The 24002-nt window shown below is 54.4% G+C and overlaps 11 protein-coding genes across 11 annotated transcripts; 4 read left to right on the top strand and 7 right to left on the bottom strand.

The window, feature by feature from the left end:
* Positions 1-90: 90 nt before the first annotated feature.
* Positions 91-4729, bottom strand: HETIRDRAFT_425702 (uncharacterized protein; the record flags this gene model as incomplete). Its single annotated transcript, XM_009545667.1, has 4 exons — positions 91-924; positions 1083-2555; positions 2616-4385; positions 4601-4729. 4 exons carry the CDS (start codon positions 4727-4729, stop codon positions 91-93), a joined length of 4206 nt encoding a protein of 1401 aa, XP_009543962.1.
* HETIRDRAFT_472808 (uncharacterized protein) lies at positions 4709-5495 on the top strand. Its single transcript, XM_009545666.1, has one exon. It carries the CDS (start codon positions 4806-4808, stop codon positions 5226-5228), a length of 423 nt encoding a protein of 140 aa, XP_009543961.1. The 5' UTR covers positions 4709-4805; the 3' UTR covers positions 5229-5495.
* Positions 5496-6611: 1116 nt separating this feature from the next.
* On the bottom strand, positions 6612-6970 carry HETIRDRAFT_449800 (uncharacterized protein; the record flags this gene model as incomplete). Its single annotated transcript, XM_009545665.1, has 2 exons — positions 6612-6652; positions 6715-6970. The coding sequence occupies 2 exons, from the start codon at positions 6968-6970 to the stop codon at positions 6612-6614; spliced, it is 297 nt and encodes a 98-aa protein (XP_009543960.1).
* A 283-nt stretch (positions 6971-7253) lies between these two features.
* On the bottom strand, positions 7254-9621 carry HETIRDRAFT_433176 (uncharacterized protein; the record flags this gene model as incomplete). Its single annotated transcript, XM_009545664.1, has 3 exons — positions 7254-8675; positions 8732-9194; positions 9245-9621. The coding sequence occupies 3 exons, from the start codon at positions 9619-9621 to the stop codon at positions 7512-7514; spliced, it is 2004 nt and encodes a 667-aa protein (XP_009543959.1). The 3' UTR covers positions 7254-7511.
* Positions 9622-9814: 193 nt separating this feature from the next.
* HETIRDRAFT_170773 (uncharacterized protein) lies at positions 9815-10572 on the top strand (the record flags this gene model as incomplete). Its single annotated transcript, XM_009545663.1, has 4 exons — positions 9815-9952; positions 10004-10092; positions 10146-10277; positions 10338-10572. The coding sequence occupies 4 exons, from the start codon at positions 9815-9817 to the stop codon at positions 10570-10572; spliced, it is 594 nt and encodes a 197-aa protein (XP_009543958.1).
* Positions 10566-12408, bottom strand: HETIRDRAFT_62989 (uncharacterized protein; the record flags this gene model as incomplete). The annotated part of the gene is made up of 6 exons (XM_009544989.1): positions 10566-10984; positions 11041-11307; positions 11377-11468; positions 11519-11646; positions 11697-11876; positions 11944-12408. The coding sequence occupies 6 exons, from the start codon at positions 12406-12408 to the stop codon at positions 10776-10778; spliced, it is 1341 nt and encodes a 446-aa protein (XP_009543284.1). The 3' UTR covers positions 10566-10775.
* Positions 12409-12844: 436 nt separating this feature from the next.
* On the top strand, positions 12845-16933 carry HETIRDRAFT_425699 (uncharacterized protein; the record flags this gene model as incomplete). The annotated part of the gene is made up of 14 exons (XM_009545662.1): positions 12845-12847; positions 12900-12948; positions 13003-13139; positions 13191-13220; positions 13272-13374; positions 13426-13539; positions 13592-13743; positions 13795-13920; positions 13972-14107; positions 14542-15262; positions 15328-15408; positions 15465-15522; positions 15572-15754; positions 16136-16933. 14 exons carry the CDS (start codon positions 12845-12847, stop codon positions 16931-16933), a joined length of 2691 nt encoding a protein of 896 aa, XP_009543957.1.
* A 168-nt stretch (positions 16934-17101) lies between these two features.
* HETIRDRAFT_458116 (uncharacterized protein) lies at positions 17102-19629 on the bottom strand (the record flags this gene model as incomplete). Its single annotated transcript, XM_009545661.1, has 6 exons — positions 17102-17825; positions 17883-19017; positions 19099-19154; positions 19208-19301; positions 19377-19391; positions 19457-19629. 6 exons carry the CDS (start codon positions 19627-19629, stop codon positions 17328-17330), a joined length of 1971 nt encoding a protein of 656 aa, XP_009543956.1. The 3' UTR covers positions 17102-17327.
* Positions 19630-19993: 364 nt separating this feature from the next.
* On the bottom strand, positions 19994-20893 carry HETIRDRAFT_312209 (uncharacterized protein; the record flags this gene model as incomplete). Its single annotated transcript, XM_009545660.1, has 5 exons — positions 19994-20148; positions 20205-20369; positions 20428-20588; positions 20658-20767; positions 20822-20893. 5 exons carry the CDS (start codon positions 20891-20893, stop codon positions 19994-19996), a joined length of 663 nt encoding a protein of 220 aa, XP_009543955.1.
* Positions 20894-21207: 314 nt separating this feature from the next.
* Positions 21208-22444, top strand: HETIRDRAFT_439100 (uncharacterized protein). Its single transcript, XM_009545659.1, has 5 exons — positions 21208-21344; positions 21411-21487; positions 21540-21696; positions 21750-21924; positions 21994-22444. Exons 1-5 carry the CDS (start codon positions 21309-21311, stop codon positions 22146-22148), a joined length of 600 nt encoding a protein of 199 aa, XP_009543954.1. The 5' UTR covers positions 21208-21308; the 3' UTR covers positions 22149-22444.
* Positions 22445-22557: 113 nt separating this feature from the next.
* On the bottom strand, positions 22558-23976 carry HETIRDRAFT_425696 (uncharacterized protein; the record flags this gene model as incomplete). Its single annotated transcript, XM_009545658.1, has 11 exons — positions 22558-22650; positions 22705-22733; positions 22795-22905; positions 22958-22974; positions 23034-23110; positions 23163-23176; positions 23239-23463; positions 23520-23532; positions 23597-23816; positions 23875-23900; positions 23953-23976. The coding sequence occupies 11 exons, from the start codon at positions 23974-23976 to the stop codon at positions 22558-22560; spliced, it is 849 nt and encodes a 282-aa protein (XP_009543953.1).
* Positions 23977-24002: the final 26 nt, after the last annotated feature.

Here is a 24002-nt window from a genome sequence, read left to right as displayed (position 1 = left end):
GCAATTTACGAGGGGAGCAGACAAAAATTTACATCGGAAAAGGGGTAGAAATGTGTGTACAGATAAACGGAGCCAGACGGAGCCAGACGCTCACGTCGACAGCATACCCTGGTCATCTTCCTCGGGGCCGAAAATCCTTTCGAAAATCGCCTTGCCTTGAACCGACAAGGGCGGCAGCTGGTCTTTCACCGCCTCAGGATCGTCGCGCGAAATCTTGATTCGCCGAATACGTTCGTCGTTCCAGATCTTCTCCAGTGTCTCAGCCAGGTTCTTCAGCCCGAACAAAAAGCCGCGATCTGGCTCTTCCGGGTAATGTGGCGGGAACCGCGCATAGATGAGTCCTGTCTCGGGATCCACCTCCGCTTTGTAGCCAGTCCCGCTCGTCACCTCTCCAACCGGGCGACAGTCCAGGTCGGCCGGATATGGGAGCCAGTCGCGCCCAGTCGTCATGTGTGCGAAATCAACAATGCGAATGTTTACCTCGCCGCGCTTGCGCTTGCGACTGCAGCGTTGGTCAAGTGGCCCGACGAGGACGTCTTCACTGTGCGAGCGACGAAGTGCGGGGCGATGGGGACTGTGCACAGAGGCAGTGCGCCGGCTTCTGCTCTGACGCTCGAGCGACTCGCCGCGCTTGCTACGAGAAGATGGACGTTCGAGGACGGCAGACTTGAGTACGTCCTGTACTTCACGGTCGCCGTCATAGATGAGGAGGAGGCTGCAGCCGTAGAACCGGAAGCCTTTCATACGATAGATGATGCGCGCAAGGGCGTACAACTTTGCGAGGATGACGGGGATCTGGTGAGCAAGCAGTCGTTCGCCGTCGTGCAGGAACGATGCCAGAACCGAGGGAAACTCTTCTGGCTTGACCTCTCGGCCCCGATACTTGTCTTGCATCACGTAGGACTGCGTTTTGTGGTTCCAAATCTTGTAATGAACAGGCACGTCAGAATGGGCGATAATCCACAGAGACGGGAACCACAACCCATACGGGCCAAAGGGACACAGCAAGCAGCAACGGGGTTGGCACGGCACTGAACGAAAGGGGACATCTGAACAGCCGACTGCGAAAACGAATGACTCACCTGCATCCCACATATCCTGACGCCGAGTCGCCTGCTCGTTGTCTTGTCGCACTTCTTTCGTTGACTCTTCTTCTTCGAGGATGTGGCGTCCATTCCGTACTGGCGCGTCCCCATCTTGAGATCCAGCACGCATGAGTGCTTCAAGCGACCCGTCAAGTCCTCCATTAAGATGAAGTGGTTCTGGCGAGTGAATGTCTCATCGACGTCATGTCCATTTGAATGGGGGATATGGACCGGTGCGACGTCAGGGCTATTAAATGGAACGGGCATGTGAAGTCCCTTGAGTGAGTGAGAACGGCTGCGCCGAGAAAGCTGAGCCCCGTCCTCTTCGGTAGGGGTGGTCTGCTTCTCCCGCGTCCTCTCCTCGTCGAACTCGAAAATATCGTTCACACTGCGCCTCTCCATAGACCGCCTGCGTGCCTCCATCTTCGCCATCGCACGCAGCTTCGCCGCGCTAGCTATATTTTCCTCGCTCTGTACACGTCTCAGTGGTTGCGCCGCAAATGCCGCCTCCTCCTTCAGCCTTTCCACCTGACTCAGCTTCTTGGTGCGTCGACGGCAACGATCGCCGAGGATCCCATCGCCCTCGCCCTCCCCGTCAGCGACCTCACCCTCGTCTTCCGTCCGCACTCCACCACTCCACCGTGAACCCTGCCGCCGCCTGAAACGCCGCATGATGGTGCTGAAGACGTGATCTTTCAACTTCGTGTTCACGGTCGTTGACCCTAGACCCCCAAACCAACCATTCGTAGCGAGAGTGGAGTGAGGCGACTGTGGATAGGACTGCTCCGAGTTGAAGGGCCTGAAATTCGGACGCGTATATGCATCGTCAGTGTCCGCGCTGCTGCTCAAGCCCGCTTGACTGCTCGACACGAGATGAGTCTGGAACTGGGTGCCAAGCGCCTTGGGTGGCACGTTGGGCGAGTTGGCTGGAGTCGTTGGCGAGTCGCTAGGCACAAGACCCTGGCTATGCGAAAGAGGACTCGGGCTGTGACTCGAGTTCGATCCCGACTTGATGCCTAACGATTGGCGTGGCGATCCGAGATCCGGGCTAGACGCAGCGCCAGTGAGCGAGTTCCGCTTGAGATGGCGGGGCATCGCGGAGCCGATCGTGCATGACTGTGACATAGCGCGGTGACGCGATGAGCGGAGCATCCATTCTGGGATGATGTGTCGGTTGCGATCCAAGACTACTTCGGGAAACTCGTCCTCAACCTCCGTGTCGCCATCGCCCGGAGGTGGCGAAACATTGTGCGGATTGGAAGGGGACGGCGTGACGGAGTCGGTGGCGGCTTTGTGAAGAGGGGGACGAGCCGAATGATGTTCCGAGGGTTTGGTGGAGGTTTCGTTGCTCTTCGGAGCGCGACGATAGCTGACAAGCATGACACCGAGGTAACGGGGAATGAAGTCCAGAAGAGGCGGTGCTTCTCGCTCTACGATCTCGTAGAAAAGATTCTCGCGAGATACGAGCGGCTAAATTGAGCAATCAGCGAATCAAATACATCATCAGAAGGCCATTTGCTGAATGCGAACCTTGCATACTGCACGCTTTGTGAACTTGTAGATTGAGTTATGCCCACCCACTTGATTGCGGAACGGTCGAAGAGGAATATGTGGCAAGCTATCTTGGGACGGGTTGAAACCTGAGAAAAAGAGATGATCCGTTTCGTCCTCTCCTAGATCCTTCTCGCCGTTGGGGGAGTAGCCAGCGTACTTTCTCTCATCGTCGTCGTCTGCGGACCACCTTACAGCTAGATCGGTCTGGTCAACCGGCAGCGACGGGGAGAGAGGAAGAGGAGAGGATGCGGAGGTGGTTGAGTTGGTGGTGATAGACGTCGTATCCCATGTAGATTCATCGTCCGTGGACCATAACTGGTAGTCTGGCACTGGCTCGGACGTAGGCGTTCTGATGGGGGTGGGGGATCGAGAATGGCTCGCAGGGAACCCTTCAGACAGAAGATGTGGGAAGGAAAGGATGGCTGGAGTTTCGACTAGGTGGGACGTGTCCAGCTGGACGGAGTGTAATGGGAGAGGAAGGATGCGACCATCGGGTGAACGAGATGGAGACGGGGAAGGCGGATACTGACGGGTACGCTTGGTGATGAAAGGACCAGTCGCCTGTAGGTCATGGTGGGAAGAAACATCCACTAATGAGTCCGCGCTGCGAGAAGGGGATTCGATGTGAACGCAAGACTCGTCTGTCCACTGTGGCCTCTCGCGTGGACGCCCTCGATTGTCTTGTTTGCTGATAACATCTTTTCGCCACTGAGCCAGGTCGCCCATAACAGTGTCTCGCACGGATGCTGATCTGTCCTTCTTCCGGTGAACCTCCACGTCGCGTCCATCGCGCCCAGTGACACTGCCCATGCTCTCCTTAGTATAAACCCTGTCAAGAGCGGTCGCACTTCGCTCGCGTCTGATAGCCGCTGCCTCGCGCTCTGTCCAATCGGAACGTTTCACAAACTCAAAACGCGCCTCGCCGACGTCGTCTGCATGGTATGAACCTGTCCTGCGTCGCGACGGAGAGCCCACCCTTGTGATCTGAAGAGGGTCAAACTCCTCCGAAGGCGGCGAAGACGCCGACTCCTTGAACAGCTGCAGAGAATCAGCAACCTTCCTACCAATGCCGGCAGAGGAGTGGGGGGGAGTGCGGTTGCGGGTGGGAGAATGAGAAGACGAAGAGGAGGACGAGGAATCGGTAGAACATCTGGACGAGCGCCGTGATAAGAGTCTGGCTGTCTTCGGGGGAGATGCACCCGGAAAGCGTTCTGAAGTGGAGGACGAAGGTAAAGTCAAGGCTCTCGGCGCGGGTCTGCGAGGGAGATGTTTCCGTGAGATTTGAACGGAAGATTGGTTGTTCCTGGATTCTGCAAAAGAAGGCTCGGAGTCAATGGAGAAGCTCCTGGAAGAGGAAGCGGATTCGAGTGCGTTCGAGGATGTACGTCGAGGGACGGCAGAGGGAGCCGTGGGCTTATCAGACAATCCGTGGTCGGAAGGCTGGAGAGCGCGGAAGCGAGGGGAAGGGGGCGCAGTCACATTGGTAGAGTTCGGAGGCGAGGGAGGGTATGTATAGAGATGTGGTTGGAGATGCCGGACATCGAGGGTCGGCCCCATACGGTGGATTTGGAGTGGGAACACGATTCCGGAGCACGAAGTGGCACGAATGGTAGCGCAGCGGGTGTGTGCAGAAGCGAGGGCGATGAGGAGGATATATACGTGGTCGGGACGTAGGACGGAGGGAGGAGGGAGGAGGAGGAGAGAGAGATGCGGGAAACTGACGGTCAAGGCAGCAAGTGACGATATCTGGCACGAGCAAAAACGTTCTTCTGGCCTGGCAAGACCCGCGCCACCCCGCCCGGTGACTCACTCGGGGTCTGGCCCATTCCCCAAGCATTCCCCCCGTATTGCCGCAGATTGCCACTCAAATCATGTCTAATTATTACCACCAGCCCCTCCTCTTGTCTCTCTCTCCGCCCTCGTGCACCATGTCAAACTCCCCACAGTCGCAATGGACGCACCGGACCCGATTTCTGCGAGCAGTCTCCGTCCAAATCACCTTTGTCGCCATTCCGTAACATGGACAAATCGGGCTCGCACGTGTGTCCACCATCATCATCGTCATCCAAGTCTGTCGCAAGTTCGTCCATTTTCAGTGGTCGATGCATTCGCCTGCACCCGCACGCCACACATACATGTATCAAGTCAACCACGGCGAATCAAAGTATGCACGCCCTTCCTTTGCCCCTGCATTGCTATATTGGTTCCCTCTCGCAAATCGCTCTCAGGCCCCGCCCATCGCAGCGATCATTCCAACAAAGATTTGGGGTGCGCATATTTAGCGTGAGCGCCCGCCATCTCTTTCAGTTGTCATATCTTGCATATCTGCCTATCGCAACGTTTCTGCCGCGGCAGCCTCCGAACTATCGTCCTGCCATCCTTATCTGCTGCTTCTCAAGATCTCACACTTCCTCAGTCTATCTTCTGCTACTCATTCAACGCCAATGTTCGCCACTCTTGGCTGCGTATCTACAGAGCTCCTTCTCCAGCCTTTTCCCGCGATGTTCCCCCCGAGTACCTGTGCGTCAGTCCTCTGAAATGAAACTTCTCGACATACAACCATTCCTGTCTCGCCCCGTCATAACATGACACACTTTCAGGGTTCACATCTGGTCACACAGACATCTATACGTAAGCTCCGTGTCCCGTTACTGCGTCACCAGGCGTCACTTTTCCTATGACCGGCTCAGCGCGGCCAACGTGTCTGCATCTCTGCACACGACTGGTCCAACGAGAAACCGTTCGTTCATATCCGTCTGTGTCATGTGCCTCATTCATAGGTGCTGGGTCATATTGTGACCATCGCGTTGACGTGTCCGCTCGATGCTCTATCCAGGCAGGTGAGGGTCGGTCGCTGGGCTCCCGCGCCTTTTCGGATCGACCGCCGAGGTCCGTCATGCTCTTTCTTGCCTTGTGTCCTTTGACCCATTATTTTCTCCGGCATGCACCCGTCTTTCTCACCCATACCCCATGAGGTGTGGATTACTTCCCGAGTATCACAGACACTAGCGCGCTCGTAGACTTGCTACTGACAAACATGGTACATCACCTACTTCTCCTTCGTTACTTGCAGAAAGTTTTAATGACGATGAAATTACTCCTTGCGATTTAATCCCATTCTATAAGGCTTCCTCTTCCAGGTCATTCCTCCGTTGCCGCTCCTCCACGGTTTAACACGTACTCTTTTAGCGCATCTCCCGCAGTGGAGCAACGCAAAGAGCCATCTCTATTTTATCCTAGACATAGGAGAACTCCATCGCTCGGTAAGTAGCGTGTCGTCGGATGTTTCCATATCTGCTTCTTTTCCCGTCTGCTAGCCAGGCCAAAATCATTCACATGAACATCCCCCGCCTTTCTCTCCGCCCCCGCGAAAGAAGCAGCCCCGTGCCGCATGCCCTCCCTTTACTGGACAAAGTTTACAGGGAGCAAGGCTTCGCTTCGCAGAGCGATCCTGAAGCAGCCATCGGTGCGAACAAACACGACGGTTCACCAGCAGAGTTCCCCACACCGCGGGGAATTGACATATCGCGAGGTCTGCTTCGTGACTTGTTGCGCCGTCAGTGGCCACGCACCTAGGCTGCACGGTAGGAACCTGCAGCTGATGTCTCGGATCCTGGAGCGGCCTTCCGGCACTCACAGGCGCGCTAAACCCCGCCTGCGTATGCATCCAAAAGACAAGCCCTGATGTGTCTGCGCCCTCGTCTTCCTCGGAGGGCGGCACGGTGCGAGTTGTACGCCCATGCCTATGTTGAGTATCCCCGTACACACCCGCCGTTTCTATCAGACCCGTCGATTCAAAGTTTGCCTCTGCGATATACAAATGCCCTGTGGCGCAGGTCTCTAGAGATCTTGGGTCTCGGTATCGTCCCTGTGCCCAGAAGGGCTGAGAGTTCGCAGCGATCCACGCTCTGGCGGGCCGATTCCGACGTGGTTCTCTAATAACCTAAAGCGCTGCGAATCGTGTCTGCCGATCTACGTCCCTAAGTGCGCCGTTTTCGCACGTTCATCCGGGTCTGGATGGAGATTCTAAGGCCACTAAACCCGGCCCTGCATGTAGGCAATCACGTTCACGGACGGACGCGCGGCGCAACCCCCTTGTCCACGACTTGATGCACGCTGGCCGCAACGGGAGCACGTTTGTGTGATGGGGGCGCCCGCCTCACCCGTGCGTGTCTGCCGAACACACGCGGATCGACATCCATGCGACGGGGATCCTCCGTCAAGCTTCTGACTGCTTCCGGACGTTGCGTGATCGTCGTCGTCGTCGCTGCCAATTGTGCTGCCATGCTCCGTATGTCCCCACCTACGATCGTGACGCCGCGCGCGGTCATCGTGTCGTTCCAGATTACAGGCTCTGCACAGAACTCACCGCTCCCCTACGACAGGCTTTGCCAGGTTGCTGGATGTCCGTACCTACAATACAATGATCCCTTATCTTTGTGGGCATAGAATGGTGTGCGCAGGTGACAATGCATGCCTTATGGGCAGTTCGACCTGGACTCTTACGGAGAAATATACACCAGTGCTGCACCCACCCTGGAATACTCGCTGAGTCGAAGCCGTGCCATACAGAAAGCGAGTCGCATCACAGAATAAAATGCATGCACATCGAGTGAGGATGTTCACTAATCAGCTCGTAAAAAGTCATCAATCAGACGACATCTCAAAACCCACACGCGGCGTATGTATGTACGTATGTATGTATGGACGACCCGCCCGATGCATGCCCGTGGGCGAGTGAGACTACTACTACTACTACTACGGGAAAAATAATGACTGAAGCATAGAGTAGATGTGAGAGCGCGAAAGCCGATAAAAAAATTCCACAAAAGAAAAACCCCAAGACGACAGACAAGGCGGCGGTGACGGATGTCAGGCGACAGCAGAGGCGCTGCCTATCCCTGATGCAGCAAGTGTGTCTAGCCGGCGCCGCTTCGGCACAGGACCTTCCGGCGGGTCGTCGTCGACGACCAAAATCGGCGAAGGCGGTCGGATGTCCGTGGGCTGAGAGAGGCTCGACATCGGCGGCGCTGTCTGCACCGAGGCAGCTGGCTGCTGCGCCTTGCGCATGCGCAGCGGCTCCGTCGTGAATAAACCAGAGGTTGGCACCTTCTCCTTCTTCTCCTCCCGGCCTTGTGCTCCAGCGCCGCCGTCCTTTCCGCCTCTCCCGACCCCTCCTAGTGCGCGCTTGCCCCTACCTCGGCCCCTGCCCCGGGCGGCCTCGGTCTTGATCCGCTCCTTCAAGAACCTGACTATATGCCCGTGAAGCACCTCGAGCGCCTTCTGAGCGCCTAGCGCCTCGATTTCCCGAAGCTGTTCCGGCGTTAGATGCGAGAATATCGCCGGGTTCAATATAAGCTGGTTCTCGTGCAAGACGATGGGCGGGGTTGCGAGGTGGGATATCCCGGATCCATTGGAAGTGGATGGCACCGGCGCTGAGGCCGCAGGGTGCGATGCTGGAACAGGGCCCACTATGATAGGTATGATGACCGATGCCGGGATTGGCGGGATGCCGGAGGGGGGAATGGAGGATGATATGTTGGGAGAGGCTGCCGCTGCCGCCAGTGGTGGTGGTGGAGGCGACGCCGCGTGAGTAGAATTTCCGGGAGCATCGGGGCCGGTATGTGGTTGTGGCGGTGGGGGGATGGGCGGCGCAGGGGACGGTTCTGACTTGATTACGGGTGCGGATGCGGCCGGCGTCGACGCTGAAGGTGCGCTGGCAGGGGTCACACTCTTGAACGCGAGTGGGGTCGAGGTTAGTGGTGGAGGCAAGGGAGCGCCTTTTGCCTCCCCACGGACACTGCGTTTCAACGGCGGCTCTGACAGCGACGCACCACCTTTCGGTTTCTTGCCACTCTGCTTCGGATGATTGACTGCAGATCCTGAAGCAGCAGCAGACAACTTGGTTTCCTGCTCCTCAAACATCTGCTCACAATCCTCCGCCACTGTCCAATAGAAACCCTTGCCTCGCTCGCCCGCCGACCGCTCCATCTTCCGGAACGCACGATTTGATGAGAGGTTATGTCGCACTGATTTCTGGATATAGAAGATGAACCTCCTGAGATAGAGGTCAATGTGGCGCGGATACGCACCTCCCATCCTGTCTTCTCATTGTATCTGTACCAGTCGTAATTCTCCATCATCCACGAGATAATGTCCTGCAGCGTCGCCTTACCATCGAGGGCTTTGATTGCACGATAGCATAGTTGCGCGTACGTGAACTGTGGCTTTGGTGGCATGACTTCTGGCTTGGGTCGTGGTTGTGCATCCACGTCCGAAGCCTTGCGTTTCTTCGGCTGCTTCACTTTTCCAATGACATTTGTGTTGGGTAGCTGTGGAGGATCAGGGAGCGGAGGGGCTTTGTGCGTGGGAGATATGGGAGCAGGAGGAGAGTTGGATTGAAGCGAGGAAGGCGGGGAGATGGACGTAATATCGACAGACGGTGAACGCGGTCTGTTAACGGAGGATTGCGAGCTGGGCGAAGGGGAGTCCTCTGGTGCGGGCGGGGGCGGCAGGACGAAATGGAAGGTCCGTGAGGCTATCTGAATCTGGGACCTGACAGGGAATGAATGGCGAAGGCCGGGAGGAGAGTCTAAAGGGCGTACCGCTCGCTCAGAGGGACCTTGCTCCCCTTGCCAGACCACATGCCGTCGACCCAGGCGCCGTTCCGGCCAAGAACGAGAAGCATGAAGCGCTCCTCCTCCTCCTCGTACTCTATCTTTGCGTGGAGCCGTGACACGCTCTTCAAGGGGCCGAGGTCTACATCGACCTGGACCTGTTCAGAGGACGATGCGGTGGAGGTGGGGATGCAGCGGCGGCCGATGGTGACATTGAGAGTCTGGAGGTAGTATGTGAAGTTAGGGAATACGAGGCTGTAGTACGCGCTGATCTTGTCTGGCACGGAGTCGTGGTCGAATTGGGGGTCGCCGATAACGGTGGAGACGGTGTGTGCGTCTGGGGGCGAGGCGGTGCGAGTGTCCATGGGAGGTCGCGGGAGGAAGGTGAATGGGAGGGTGCTGGTGTGTGTGAGTGGTACTCTGGTCTCTGGGGAGCACCGACGGGCTCGCAACACTCGCAAACACCCTCCAGTCTCGCTCTCGGCTGTCCCCGGGCCTCTCCCGCCTTTCCCACGCCTGCGACGCCCGCGACACCTCCCACTCCACACCTCCCCTACCATGTCCAAAGTCGCGACGACCACGATCAACGACCTCGCAGACAAGGATGCCGACACCACAGACAGCGATCTGCGCTACATGGCCTATGGCGCCCGTCTCCGCACGGTCCTTCGTGCCGGACACCGATACCTAGCATATGCACGTCCCAATCTCTCCGTCTGACCCCGTCTCTCACCTCGAGGTCATCAGACCAGTGATATTGGCGAGGCATTCCGTCCTGTTGTTTCTCCGCGATTGGTGACTGCCGCCTACGGTGTCTCGTGGTTATATCTTATAGGGTCGGTTTCCCGAGCCCTGCCCGACGCCCCGCACTCAACACCTGCTTTTGCAGTGATGTCAGCTACGAATCCTACAAGGCCCATAGGCGAGGTCCCACCCCCCTCGAGGCCGCCAACTTCTCTGAACCCACTCGCGTGGGCATGATCGCCGTCAAGCGTGCCGCCTTTCAGTCGATAGCGTCCATGTATGTTCCCCCGTGTCGACTTGCCTTCACCCATGCTTGATCTTGCGATCCGCATCACAGGGCGCTCCCGGCGTTGACGATCCACACCGCCGTGAAGCAGGCCAAGAAAGCGTTCGACCGGGCAAAATCGCCCCGACTGCGTTCCTGGGGCCCGACACTCACCGGGCTCGCTATCGTGCCTGCGCTGCCGTACCTTTTCGATCATCCTGTAGAGCAAGCAACCGATCGCGCTTTTGAGTGGATAGAACGGCGATTAGTCGGAAGCAAAAGGACCGACACCGAGGAAGTCGACTAGAAGCTTTCCCGCACGAGGATACCTCGCCAGGATATATTGTATATTCAATTACTCATATAACATCCCAGTATTGACCTGTTTGAACAACATTTGAATTGCGACAGCAATAAGTTATACAGTCGCGGCTCGTGGACTTCTTGGCAACAAAAAACCCTGGTACAGTATGATATGGTGCAAGGTGAGGCATTGTTTGAAAGGCTGACTCAAATTGTGAGTCGCCCCAAAGCTAGAGGGATGGAGCTGATCGAGTCTGGAGGGATAACGCCGACTTCCGTGACGACAGCGGTGATGCTCGACGGTGGAGTGAGGTCATAGAGGGGATTGAGGATCTCTAGGTTCGGTCGGTTTTGGAGTAGCAGCGAGTCCCGTGGACGGGCAAGTGGGAATGATGAGAATAGATCTCCGACGGGAGCTGCAGTTCAGTGGTCAACAGGGCACTTGCAATAAAGGGGTAGAGACTCAATTTACCTAGTTCATTCTTGGTAAAACTGTCGAGCTGCACGCCTTCTGAAAACTTATACGTCTCACAACAGACAATAACGGGTACAGAGTGCCGCTTTGCCTGCATCGCGACGAGCGCAGTCCCCGCCCGAGAAAATACAGCGCCATTTGAGTGGAGTGAATGCGCACCGACGAAGACCGTCGACACTTCCGTGATGATAGCGTTGAGCGCGGGAAGGAGAAGGTAGGTACAAGGTATGTTGGCTGCGGCAAGCACGGAGAGAAGTCGTTTGCCTGTAATTCAAACGTTATACGGGTAAGCATAAGTGAAGCGTAATCCTGGCAAAGACGGTGAGCTCCGACCTTCTAGCATAGGTCGTGAGTCGACTACGACCACGGAGAATTGGGTGCCTTCGGCCCATGCTTGAAGCAGAACCTTCTCTACCACAGATGACCTATCAAACGAGTTAGGAAAATCTCGGATTCTGAAGTCTTGATAGATCACCTTGCGTATGTCAAAATAACATCGCCGTCATGTATTTTCTTCATCGCAGTCTCTTGAATGACCTGGTCTGCGATGATAATCCGATCCCGGATATAGTTATCGATTTTGACGCAAAGCGCATCTTTTGCCTAGGATATGCAAGTTAGATGAACTAGGACTACGCGACGAGCAGGCTCACATCTTGTTGAGGAAGATCAATGTCTGAACCGCTGATTTCCAACTTCAACTCTCGGATGGCGTTCCCCATAGTGACTGACATAGGTCTCGCCGACACCAGATGGCTGATCTGGGCAGACAAATGGGTCATAAGATGTCTTGAGAGCGTGGTATTCGGTGGTGTGATGTAGTCCTGTATAACCTACACGCCTCGACAGCATCTCAAGCTAAGGAAAGTTTCACATAGATGCGCGATGCGGAGAACGCACCTGTTTGAAAGCTGAAAGCGTCGCAATACATCGGGCGTTCGCCCCACAGATCTTGAATTCTGAGAACTTGAGACCGAGACGCACTATGGCTGGATGGATATCACCCTTGATGACATGACTCGCGGTCTTTTGCAGCGCGAAATGCGAGAATATTCGCAAGCCGCGCGACCGTCCCACCGCGCCCTCCGCCGCATTTACCCCTGCCTTCGCGTCCTTTGTGCCCTTCGCTGCGGCAACAACTAAGGCACCTCCTCTAGCCTGCACCAGACTCGGCGCAGGGGCTTCCCCTCGCGCACCCTTCTTCTGCCCTGATGAAGTGGGTGTCGACGGCTGAGCCTGCTTGTTACCGGTCCCCTTCGCACTCGCACTCGCGCCTTGCGAGGCCTGTGGTACTCCGGACGCTTTAGCTGCAGCTTTAGCAGCGCGCTGTTGTTCCTGAAGCTCTCTGCGCTCGGCTTTCGTCATCTGCTTTTGTGGTTTGGGTGCTTGCCCCGCACTGGAGGGCTCGCCGACGCCATTCGTGTGCGTAGATACTGGTGTGCTCGGAGGTTTTGAGGAGCTAGGGGCTGCAGGCATGGCGTGAGGCCACGGGATATAGTGATTTCACGAAATTCCAGGTGATGAACAGATGTGAATGAAGTCGCAGACGAAGAAGCCTTTGAGTGTGCACAGATCTCGACTCGAGTCAGAAATCGACATCATCGAAGACACTTTCCATTTTCGGATGGGGGTTACGTCAGCGACTCTTTCCCTCTATCTGCAACCGCGACAGTCCGTGTTTGTACCGCTCATTCGACGACGACGATTTGCTTCGTGTTGTCTTAGCCCCGTTTTGTTTCTCTCCCTCGTCTGCACTTGTATTTAACAGCAGCCATCCGGCTCTCTAGACCCCAAAGCAGACATGGTGTGTCTGTCCATTCTTCTGAAGCAACTTCTGGCTCTGAATGTTTCTGCAGGGTGTTCCGGCGCTTTTTCGATGGCTCAGTAAAAAGTACCCTAAAATTGGTGAGCATCCATGTGGTATTATATGCTTTTAAGTGCTTACGTCTTGTCGTTCAGTCACTCCAGTCGTCGAGGAGGACGAGACAAAGGTCGAAGGCGGAGACGGTGACGAGATCATCATTCCTGTCAACATCGCACTGCCCAACCCCAACAACGTGGAATTTGACAATTTGTACCTGGACATGAATGCTATTGTGTGTATCCACTCGACTCTTTGTCTGTCTGCCACTGACTTGACCGCCCAGGTTCATCCCTGCACACACCCGGAAGGCAAGGTCTGTCGTATTCAGCCACTCCTGTTCTCCTCGCTTACATTTTGCCAATAGCCCGCCCCGGAAACAGAGGAGGAAATGATGTTGGAGGTATTCAAATATACCGAAAGAGTCGTCAACATGATTAGACCTCGAAAGCTTTTGGTCATGGCAATTGGTAAGTCCCCTCTTCGGGATGCTATGAAGCAGGCATCTCACAGCACGTCAGATGGTGTCGCTCCGCGTGCAAAGATGAATCAGCAGCGCTCTAGACGATTCCGTTCTGCTCAAGAGGCCAAAGAGAAGGAGGAGGCGCGCCGAGAGTCTCTCGCTTTGTGGGAAGGTACGACGAGCCACTGTTTGATTACTCATTTACGATATCAACTTTGTCATAGCTATGGGCAAGACCGTAAGCGAAGAGGAAAGGAATAAGAAAGCCTGGGATTCAAATGCCATCACGCCTGGTACTCCCTTCATGGACCTATTGACGTCATCGCTACGGTACTGGGTCGTGCAAAAGGCGAACACTGATCCCGGTTGGAAGCAGGTACGTATAGCCAAAAAATGCTGAAGTGTATGCACTGAATATCTCCATCAGCTTGAAGTGATCATTTCAGACGCAAGCGTTCCGGGTGAGGGCGAGCATAAGATCATGGATTATGTTAGACGTCAGAGGTCCAATCCAGGGCATGATCCCAACACACAGCACGTCATCTACGGACTCGTGAGGACCTTCTCTTCCTTTATACATACCTCCAATGAACTCCCTCTATAGGATGCGGATCTCATTATGCTGGCATTGGCTACTCATGAACCTCACTTTAAGGTTCTTCGAGAGGACGTCTTTGCCCAGTCAGGTAGTTCCACTGCATGCCGGATGTGCGGGCAAGAAGGACACTATGCCGCTCAATGTACTGGAGTCAAAGCAGAAATACAGAAGCCCCCGCAGGAGAAGAAACCATTCATTTTTCTCGATGTCTCTGTCCTGCGCGAGTATCTCGAAGTTGAGCTTAATGTTCCACAAGCCCCGTTCCCTTTCAATCTCGAGATGGCTATAGATGACTGGGTTCTCCTCATCTTCTTCGTCGGAAACGATTTTCTGCCGCACCTTCCATCTCTCGAGATTCGAGAGGGTGCAATCGACACTTTGCTCAAGATTTGGAAAAATGAGCTGCCGAGAATGGGAGGGTATATGACAAACCACGGCCAGCTCATGCTGTCTCGGGCTCAAGTAATTCTTGAGGGTCTCGCACAACGAGAAGACGATATCTTCCGCAGACGTCGTGAAGGTAGACACTACCCGCGCTGCCGAAACATGCAACTGCACGCTGACACACTATAATAGGTGAGGAACGTCAAAATCAGAACGCCAAACGACGCAAAGTGGATATGAATGGATCTTCAGGCCCATCTCCCAGCATACAGCTCACATCTAATCCGCGGTCTGCCCCTGTCGCCAACAACTTCGCCGCAAAGGCAGACTCCATCGGACTCGGCGGCCCCAAGACGGAACAAGCGATCTCAAGTGAGCGCACGGCCGCGCAAGCTCTGGCTGGATCCAACCGCGACGTTGTGGCAAACCGCGCCGCTATACGGATGGCGAACTTGAGTGCTGCTGAGATGCTTAAGGCTGAGATGGCCAGCCTGATGCCTGTGAAAAGACATGCTCTTCCTCCTAAGCCTCCTGTTGTCGTGCCTACGCCTACTCCAGTTGTTGAGCCTGTTGCTGTTGTACCATCGACCAACGACACTTCCGACATGGAGGTCCCAGGACTGGGTTCAGGGAATTTTAACGGCGATGCCCCATCGACTGGAAAATCTGATTCTGCACAGTCAATACAAACTAGACAATCAGACACTGAATCTCGGAACGGGAATGGAGCTAGTGCGATGGAGATTGATAAACGTACAGAAGTAGCAGGGGTGAAGCGATCGTTTGAAGAGGCTGAGGAAGACTTGGCGGAAGATAGTATAGGCGAAGAAGAAGAGGATGAAGATGCTCCTGCGAAACCGCTTGCCTTGAAAGTCAATCCCGACGGCACAGTCGAACAGGAAGACACGGTGCGGTATGTATGCATCATGCCTCTGGTTCATATTGTATTCATATCATATTTGGTTACCTGTCATGCAGACTATGGGAGTCAGGATACAGAGAACGCTATTATCGTCAGAAGTTTGGGGTCGAGCCAACCGACGCCGAGTTCAAGAAGCGGTACGTCAAAAGTGTTATCTGCTGAACCAGTATCTAAGCATCGACGCATATATTAGGATCACTACATCGTATGTTGAAGGTCTCGCATGGGTATTGCGATACTATTATCAAGGAGTATGTCATGTTTCGATCGTTTACAAAAAAGTTGCTAATCAAGCTGCAGACTCCATCCTGGCAATGGTATTATCCTTTCCATTTCGCACCTTTCGCCGCAGACTTCGAAGAGATTGACAAGATGAACGTCGAGTTTGCGGAGGGACAGCCATTTAAACCTTTTGAGCAGCTGATGTCCGTGTTTCCAGCCGCGAGGTACGAACATCTCGATTTTGTCTGCTCTACGTCCTTCGTTTGTTCATGCTACATTTTTTCAAAGTCGTAAGCATATCCCTACAGTGTTCCATCACCTCATGATCGGGGAAGATTCGCCGATTCTCGACTTTTATCCTCCTACATTTGACATCGATATGAACGGCAAGCGGATGGCTTGGCAAGGGGTCGCTCTTCTCCCTTTCATCGATGAAAAGCGCCTATTGGAATCAATGACACCACACTATTCAGAACTCAGTGAGGCCGAGATTCACCGTAACACATGGGGTAACACGGTGCTCTTCATAGCCGAAGAACATCCTCTCTATCCTTTCTTAGAGGCACTATACGGAAAGAGGAAGCATCAACAGGTTGGCTTTTAACATCATCTGTCTGTCCAACTCTGACTCATTTCATGTAGCCTGTACCACTCGATGTCAAGGCGAGCAAGGGTATGAGTGGTAGTGTTCTTCCGAACCCCGACTGTATTCCTGGATCGACATATTATAGCCCACTATCTTCGCAAGGCTTGCCTGACATACGCAACGACCGCACACTCTCTGTACTATACTTCTTCCCCAAGCAGTTGACTCCCCACCGCTCGGTATTGCTCCCTGGCGTGCGACGACCACCTCGTGCGCTTACGGCTGACGACCTTGAAAACACCCGTCGGCGTGGACAAGGACGCGGAGGGAGAGATTTCGGAGGGCATGCCTCAACATTCGCCGGCCAGACATTCTATGGGTCAATGTCCCACAACAACGGCCGTATGCAAAATCAGGGAGGTTATAACCGACCGCCTCAGTCGTACCAACAAGATTCTGCGAACTCGTCTTGGCAGCCACAATATCCGCCACCGCAAAACAATTATGGTGGTTACAACAGACAGCCTCCTCCGTCATCGTCTTACAATGCCGGTGGTTACTCCGGTGGCCGTGGAGGAAGGCCGTCGCGTGGCGGGTACGGTGGTCCCCAGTCACATGCAAGGGGATACTCCCCCAGTGGGCCATCTCCTGGTAGAGGAGGACACGCTGCTCCCGCATATAACGGTCCTCGGGGGGGTGGAAATGCTGGAGGTGCTGCATATACCGGAGGATATGGCGGATATGGCGACCAGCAGTCACCCCAATCAAACGGGTATCGGGGAGGATACGGCGGACACAACAGGGGCGGTTCAAATAATGCCCCCCGAGGTCGTGGTCGCGGTGGATGGTACTAATTTATATTGTTCCATAATGGTCTTACTCTATGACAGATGTATACTAGTAGCAGTATCGGACACTGTGCGTCTGCGTGCCTCGGTAGCTAACTTTTCAATCCCTCCTGCGTACTGTATTAATGGCAGAGCCCACGTCGCCATCTCAAAGAAAATCGAACAGCAACATATGATGAGGACTCAAAGATTCGGTTCATAGTACATACATACATCCACCTTTCTTTGCTTGGAATGTTTGGTACAAACAAAGTTTACAACGTTCACAGGCGGGTAACAAAGAAAGGGCAGTCCAAAATCACGAGTAGAATTGAGGACAGAAAGAAAAAAGATAGCCTTTCAAAACTTGTCAAAGATCGCCGGCGATCCTTCGTTAACAGTGTGGTCGTTGGCCACACGTTTAGAACTGCACACCAAGTGCGCCGTCTCGTTGGTTGACGCAGGTGAGGTAGAGGGAGTAAGTCTTCTCCCTCTCGCGAGCCTTCCTCCTTGCCTTCTTCTCCTTCTCCCTTCGCTTCTTTTCCGATTTCTTCTCGCGCGTCCTTCGCTGTGCTTCTCTGAGCTCCGCCGAGTACGGATCAGTGGGGCGGGCATAGGGACCATAGGGCCCGGCCCTGCCGTACTTGTCGTCGCCCGAGAGGTCAGAGTCATCACTCGACGAGGAGGAGGAAGAGATGGAGTCGCTGTCGTCGAAAGTGGGGAGGCGAGATTCGATGGTCCCTATGGCCGGACCAGAACGGCGTTCGCGACCCTTGAAGAGCACCACTTCGACCCCGCGTTGCTGGAAGAACGAGGTGTTCCAAAGGTCAATGAGTTCGGCGGTCATGGCAGACCGTCTCTGTGAGTGACGGGTAGGGTCAACAGTAGGCAGCTTTCCGGCCCAGGCGAGGGTGAGATCCTGAGTCGCACTCGATCAGCAGCTGACAATTACACAAGCCATGCATGCGAAACAAACCTGCATGAACCTGATCCAATCCTCATGATAGACATCGTGAGGGACAAGTACCAAAGGCATACGAGGCATCGTTTCGAAGAACAGATCCATGTCCTGGATCTTCATGATATCGAACCAGGTGTACGACTGCGCCAAGTTTGGCGGGCGAGAGAAACCATCGGGGGGCGTCAGAAGCGGCTGTTCTTGCGCATAAGACGGTAGGCCGCCGCCGCCCACACGAGGTGACGGGCGAGGAGAGGGAGGAGCACGGCTTCCAACGGTGGGCTGAGGGAATGCGGGAGATGCACCTGGTATAGGCGACGGAGCCCTTGAGCGCCCACCGTAAGGGTTCGGTGAAGGAGCTCTAGAGCGAGGTGCTCCATAAGGACCCACAGCGCCAGGGATCGGGGAAGGTGCCCGCGAGCGGGGTGCTCCGTAGGGGCCAGCAGGGGTGGGCATTGGAGACGGAGCTCTAGAGCGATCATGGTACGCATTTGGGACCGGTGCAGGGGGAGCATGGAATGGAGAAGCTGCTCTCTGGTACGGAGAAGCTGCTCGCTGGTACGGCGACGCTGCACGCTGATAGGGCGAAGCCGCACGTTGGTACGGGGCAGCTGAGGACTGGTATGCATCTCCACCAACGCGTCCTGGAGACGACGGATATCCAGGGTACACGGGATTTCCGGCGTATCCTCCGAGTTCTGCGGCCGGCCTACTGGGGGACGGAGGAGGAAAGGCACCTGGAGGAGCGTAGGGAGAGGAGGCACGATTTGCAGCTGGGAATCCACCAGGAGTGTACCCAGAGGATACGGGGTGACCCGGGGCACCTGCCGCGTACCCATCAGCGTACACACCGCTCTTTCGCCTGTGCTTGCTTTCACGTTGATTGTCGTAATCCCTTCGACCAATATCGACGCCTTCAAAGCGGGTTTCTAGATCAGCCACAGCCGATGGATGGACTGCACCATACGGCATGTACGGCCCACTGCCCGGTCCTGAGACAGTGGAATAGTTGCTGAGTCTGCGTCCACTACGAGCGTCCTTTTCACGGGCATGACGGTCTCCGTCACGGTCGCGGCGGTCTTTTTCCCACTGGGCAACGCGTTTCGCGGCTTCCTTCTCTTCGCGCCTGCGACGCCTCTCTTCATCCTTCTGCCTGATTGCACATATGACGTCAGAGCTTGAAGGGCAGGCCTGCACGAGGCAGAACAGGTAAATGGATAAATCAAGGGCATACCATTCTCTCATGGCTTTGTCTCCAGAACCAGGTCGGTTCCATGATGCAGCAAAATCCTAGATCGCAGTTCAGCCAAGAGAGCAAACGGAGAGAAATGGGCATGATATACGGCACTAGCTGGCTGAGCTCCGGCAGGCAATACACTGGTTGCTTCCGCAGGGATCCATTGGATACCGCTGACTACCCCGTTCGCGGTTTGATAACTAAGAAACAATGAATGAAGCAAGAGACCGCAGGGTTGAAATGGCTGTCAATCGATGAATCCGAGCAGCACATACCTGGCAGGCACAGCTCTGATCGATCCATACACGGCCTGTTAGCGCTATGCTCACGGAAGCAAAAGTCATTGACGACAAACTTGAACGGATGGTAAGTGATCCTGCCATCAGGCGTCGACGTCGTCGTATAGGTTATCTGCCCCGGCTGGATCTGACCGCTCGGCGGGCTGTAGGGCTGCAGTTGCGGCTGCTGCATCATAGGACTCGCGTGTGGGCTGGGGTAGGGGGCGGCATTAGAACCGTACATGGCCATGGTAGGAGGAGAGAACGGATGGAGAGTGTGTGCTCGTCGTGGATGGAGATCAAGGGTTTACAGCAGCGATGGAACGATGGAGCTGCCTCGTGTAGCGATGGACCATAAGCAGATCGTTCTGATGATAACGTCTTCTGCTTCGCTACTTATGTACCCTGCAGGCACCTATTGAAAAACAATGCCTGCCCCCCGATAAGATCCTTGCACTCACGTGAGTCTCAGACCCCACACTTTTACAGAGAAGGTGAATAAGAACGTAATGGACAAAGTGCACACTGACAACTGCAGTCGCGTATCCAGTCTATGTACTGAAAGCGCTATAAGTACTGACGCCCACCGGTCAAAGAAGCCCTGCTCCAGACATTCACGAAAACCTCCACCAGAGCAGGATGATGATGAGAAAGACGACGCCGGCCAGAGGAGCATACTGACGCAACATAGCTTGGAAGTTGATGTTCCGCGCCGCCTTGCGGTATTTTTCTGACTCTGATCGAAGTGAGTTCGACAAATGTGACATTCCTGTCGACAAATACATGTAAGTGACCGACAGACCGACATCATCATGAAAAACACACGGTCTAGTGAATCGCCTCTCCACAACAGCTCCTCCATGTTCTTCGTCATGATTCTTGTCACGTCTTGTAGGTCGTCATTTATATGGTCAAGACTCGAGCCGCCTGCTGCTGCACTGGCCGTCCGTGTATCACTGTAAAGACGAGCCGTCTTGGACATGAAAGTATCTGTATCACCAGGGCACTCAATTATAGTGTTCGGAACGTATGAGGCGGCGCGACTCACCGAAGCCCACAAATGCGTAGGGTCTCCGCACGGTTTCGACCTTCGGACCGTATGATGTTGCAAACTCTTTGGAAAGTTCGTCCAAGTACGAGAACGCGAGTTTTCGGGGATATGACTTCTCCGCTATGGTCAGATACACGACATTGTCCGCGATGAGGTAGCTGAGAGGCGCGCAACAGCAACGAATCACTCAGCTCCCGCTTGAACGCGCACGAGTGAAGGCTGCGCACTGAAGAGAGTAAGCCCCGCTCTCTATTGAGAGTCGAGGTTCTGAATTGGGCGTTATTCGGCGGAAGATGAGCTTGGCCTGTTGTTTGTGCTCTTGGAGTGCGTTCTCAGTCTGTAGTAGGGGCGTGAGCATACGCGGACACGCAACGGGGAACAAAGAACATACCTGCTCATCGTCTACACTGGCAGCGAGGGGAAGAGCATCTGAAGCCCGGACGATTATTGTTGAACGGACCATGGAGGTATGAGCAGCGCGGTGAACCACCTACAACTCCGGTCTACGTGGATGTGGCCACGTGATGCATGACGTGAAATCAGCCCCTCGTCTTCGTTGTTCTCCAGAGGCTTGATTGTCTTGCCGGCATCTGGGGAAGTACATTGTGTCTTCGGTGGATAGATTACTTTTTTGGAACACAGGATACACCAGCAACATAGGCGAGTGACGGTGAGAGACGGCGAGGCGACTCTAGCCAGCACTGGACATCACGCACAGCTCCTTAAGTGACCGGCGCTGAGCCTGCATATGATTCTGCAATGATCTTTCCCCCTCTCCTCCATCATACTTAACCGGTTCCCCCACTACCGTCGCCAGCAGACAAGCATTATAAAGTTTACCTCTTTGTACCTCTCTACGACATCTCTTGGTCGACATCATGCCCATTTCTAGCTTGTTTGATGTCCGAAAACAAGCGAGTATTTAATCTCCTTTGATCAAAGAGAAACCGCGCCGGAGCTCAACGCTCTCTTCCATACAGTTGACCTTCTACGGAGCGTACCACTCGAACCCCACCAATGTGAACATTCATATCATCTGTGTTCCCCTTCTCCTATGGTACGTGCATAACGTCCATCTCCCGACCAAAGCTTTATGTCCGAATCTCTAGGTCGTTCCAAGTACTCAGCAGCACTCTCCCTGTCCCAGACTTTTTCCCTGCCGTCGCCCATAAGTTCAACGACTACCTGCTTTTCGACTTCAACGTCGCCGCCGTCCACGCCGCCATCTACCTTGCGTACTACTTTGTCCTCGATCCCGTCGCCGCAGTAAGCGCTCTCGTCATCTTGCGTTAGTCAGCGCTAACAAAGATGCTCCATAGTTCTTGTACACTCCGCAGATGATCGTATCTCTGTTGACCGCGATTTCCTTCTCAAAGAAGGCTGACAATATCACGATCGCGGCCTTGCTGCACGCCGTCTCCTGGATCGCACAGTTTGTCGGTCATGGTTTCGCAGAGAAGCGCGCTCCTGCCCTTCTGGACAACCTCATCGGAGGTCTGTTTTCCCTTACACCTAATATTGACCTCATCTCATCGTACCCGTATTCTCCTTCGTCAAACGCAGCTGTGGTTTTGGCTCCGTTCTTTGTCCACCTAGAAGTCCTTTTCATGCTGGGCTACAGGCCCGAGCTGCACAAGCAGCTCACCAATGATGTCGGGAAAGAACTCGCAAGGATCAGGAAGATCGAGGGCGACAAGAAAAGGGCTAAGGCCTTATAATTCAGTCCACCGATTACTACTCCTCGTCCTTCGCCGGTGCTTCATTTGCGTGTCAGTTCCTTGTCTGAGATTACATTGATGTGAGTACAACGGACCTTTCTTGCTACCTGCTATGCGGTGACTGTGTACTGCATTTGTGCTTTGCTTACGGAGTGGAAGGCTTGATCATCTACAATGTTTTCATATGCCTCGACTGTCTGTGGAAGACTTGATCATGATCAATAAAAATTCTTGCCTTGTCCGAGAGTAGCCTTAGTCGTACAAAGTAACTTATGTGACTCCAACATCAATGCCTCACTCTTGTGTGCGATGCAAGATGCTAATTTCTAAGATTTTGTGTACTACAACAGGATATGAGAACTTCAATTAATTATACTCCTTCATATGACCCAGCTCAATCCCCAGTGTCTTAAACGAGGCTAGAGGGAGGAGGGAGGACGGGCTCCCCAAGGGCAGTCACATATGCTGATGTCAAACCGCCGTCCACCTTGACATCGATGCCCTGGAAATCATATAATGTGAGTCAAAAGGATGCTGGCTGTATCAAGACTCATACCGTCATGTAGCTGCTTTCGTCCGTAGCCACTGCCCGTGAGGGAGGATCGGTAAGTTCTGTGATCAGATATGCAACGCGCGAAAGACGCACAGAATAAAGTTGCTTTGGCGACTTCGACTGCTTCGCCGAAACGACCCATTGGTAGATGGGTCAGACGGCGGTCGCGCTTCTCAGGTGTGTCAAGGAAGTCCATGAGGAGGGCTACGTGCATGACATTTAGTTGGATTGTGAGTTGGAAATCAAAAGTACTGACGAGTCTTCAAAGGACCGCTGTCGGAGATGCAAATATTAGCATCAGAGGATGTGCGATGTATTCGAGTGCGGCTTACGGGCTAACACTGTTCACGCGGATGCCCTCACGAGCGTGGATCATAGCGAGCTCGCGCGTCATCGCAAGCACAGCGCCCTGTCAAAGCGCACGTTCAGATTAATTCACAGAACCCTTGCAAGAGACTGACCTTCGATGATGTGTCTGTTTACAGTTTACGATCATTAGTTTGGAGCGAGTCGGTCATGCGGATGCGAACCACCTACATGCAAGCTGGGGAGTAGCAGCGCCCATCGATGCGACAAAGCTGGCAGTGTTGATGATGCTTCCGCCGACATGCAAGCCCTTGGACGCATCCGTAGGGTTTTCGCGCATGGCCAGAATAGCGTACTTGCAGCCCCACCAGACACCCTTAACATTGATCTGCATGGTCAAATCCCAGATGCGTTCTTCTGTGTTGAGAGCGTTGTCGTCTGCCGGATGCATTATTCCTGAAAGACGCCTGGGATCTGTAAGTGGGGCGAGATGGAAGGTCATTTGTCCTCACCGGCATTATTGAACTAAGAGGTAAGGAAGGTCTATAGGTTAGCCTTAGATATCGTGCCCGCAATAAAAATCGCGCACTATCACGTCCAATCGGCCGAATTCCTTCACTGCCTTGTCTACAGCTGCCTTGATATCCGCCTCCTTGCCGACATCTGCTTTGGCGGCGATCGCCTTGACGTTCGGAGACTTCTGAGCGATGAGGGCAGCCGCTTTTTCTGCTGCTTCGAGGTTGATATCGACGAGCAGCACATTCGCACCCTCTTGTGCGAAGAGAATGCTTGTTTCGAGGCCGATGCCGCTGCACATGCAATCGAGTCAGGTTTGCATCGTTCGGGACTGAGATGCGATGGGCGTACGATCCAGCACCGGTAACGATAGCAGACTGATGCATAAACTTCAGTAGACGTTCAGAGACATGTTTGACGGCGACAGACCTTGTATTGGAGGCGGCCAGGCATTTTGAGTGAGGGGTCGAGAGGAGGAG

Source organism: Heterobasidion irregulare, assembly GCF_000320585.1.
Source record: "Heterobasidion irregulare TC 32-1 unplaced genomic scaffold scaffold_03, whole genome shotgun sequence".
Classification (NCBI taxonomy): domain Eukaryota; kingdom Fungi; phylum Basidiomycota; class Agaricomycetes; order Russulales; family Bondarzewiaceae; genus Heterobasidion; species Heterobasidion irregulare.
This window is presented reverse-complemented; position numbering and strand designations above follow the sequence as displayed.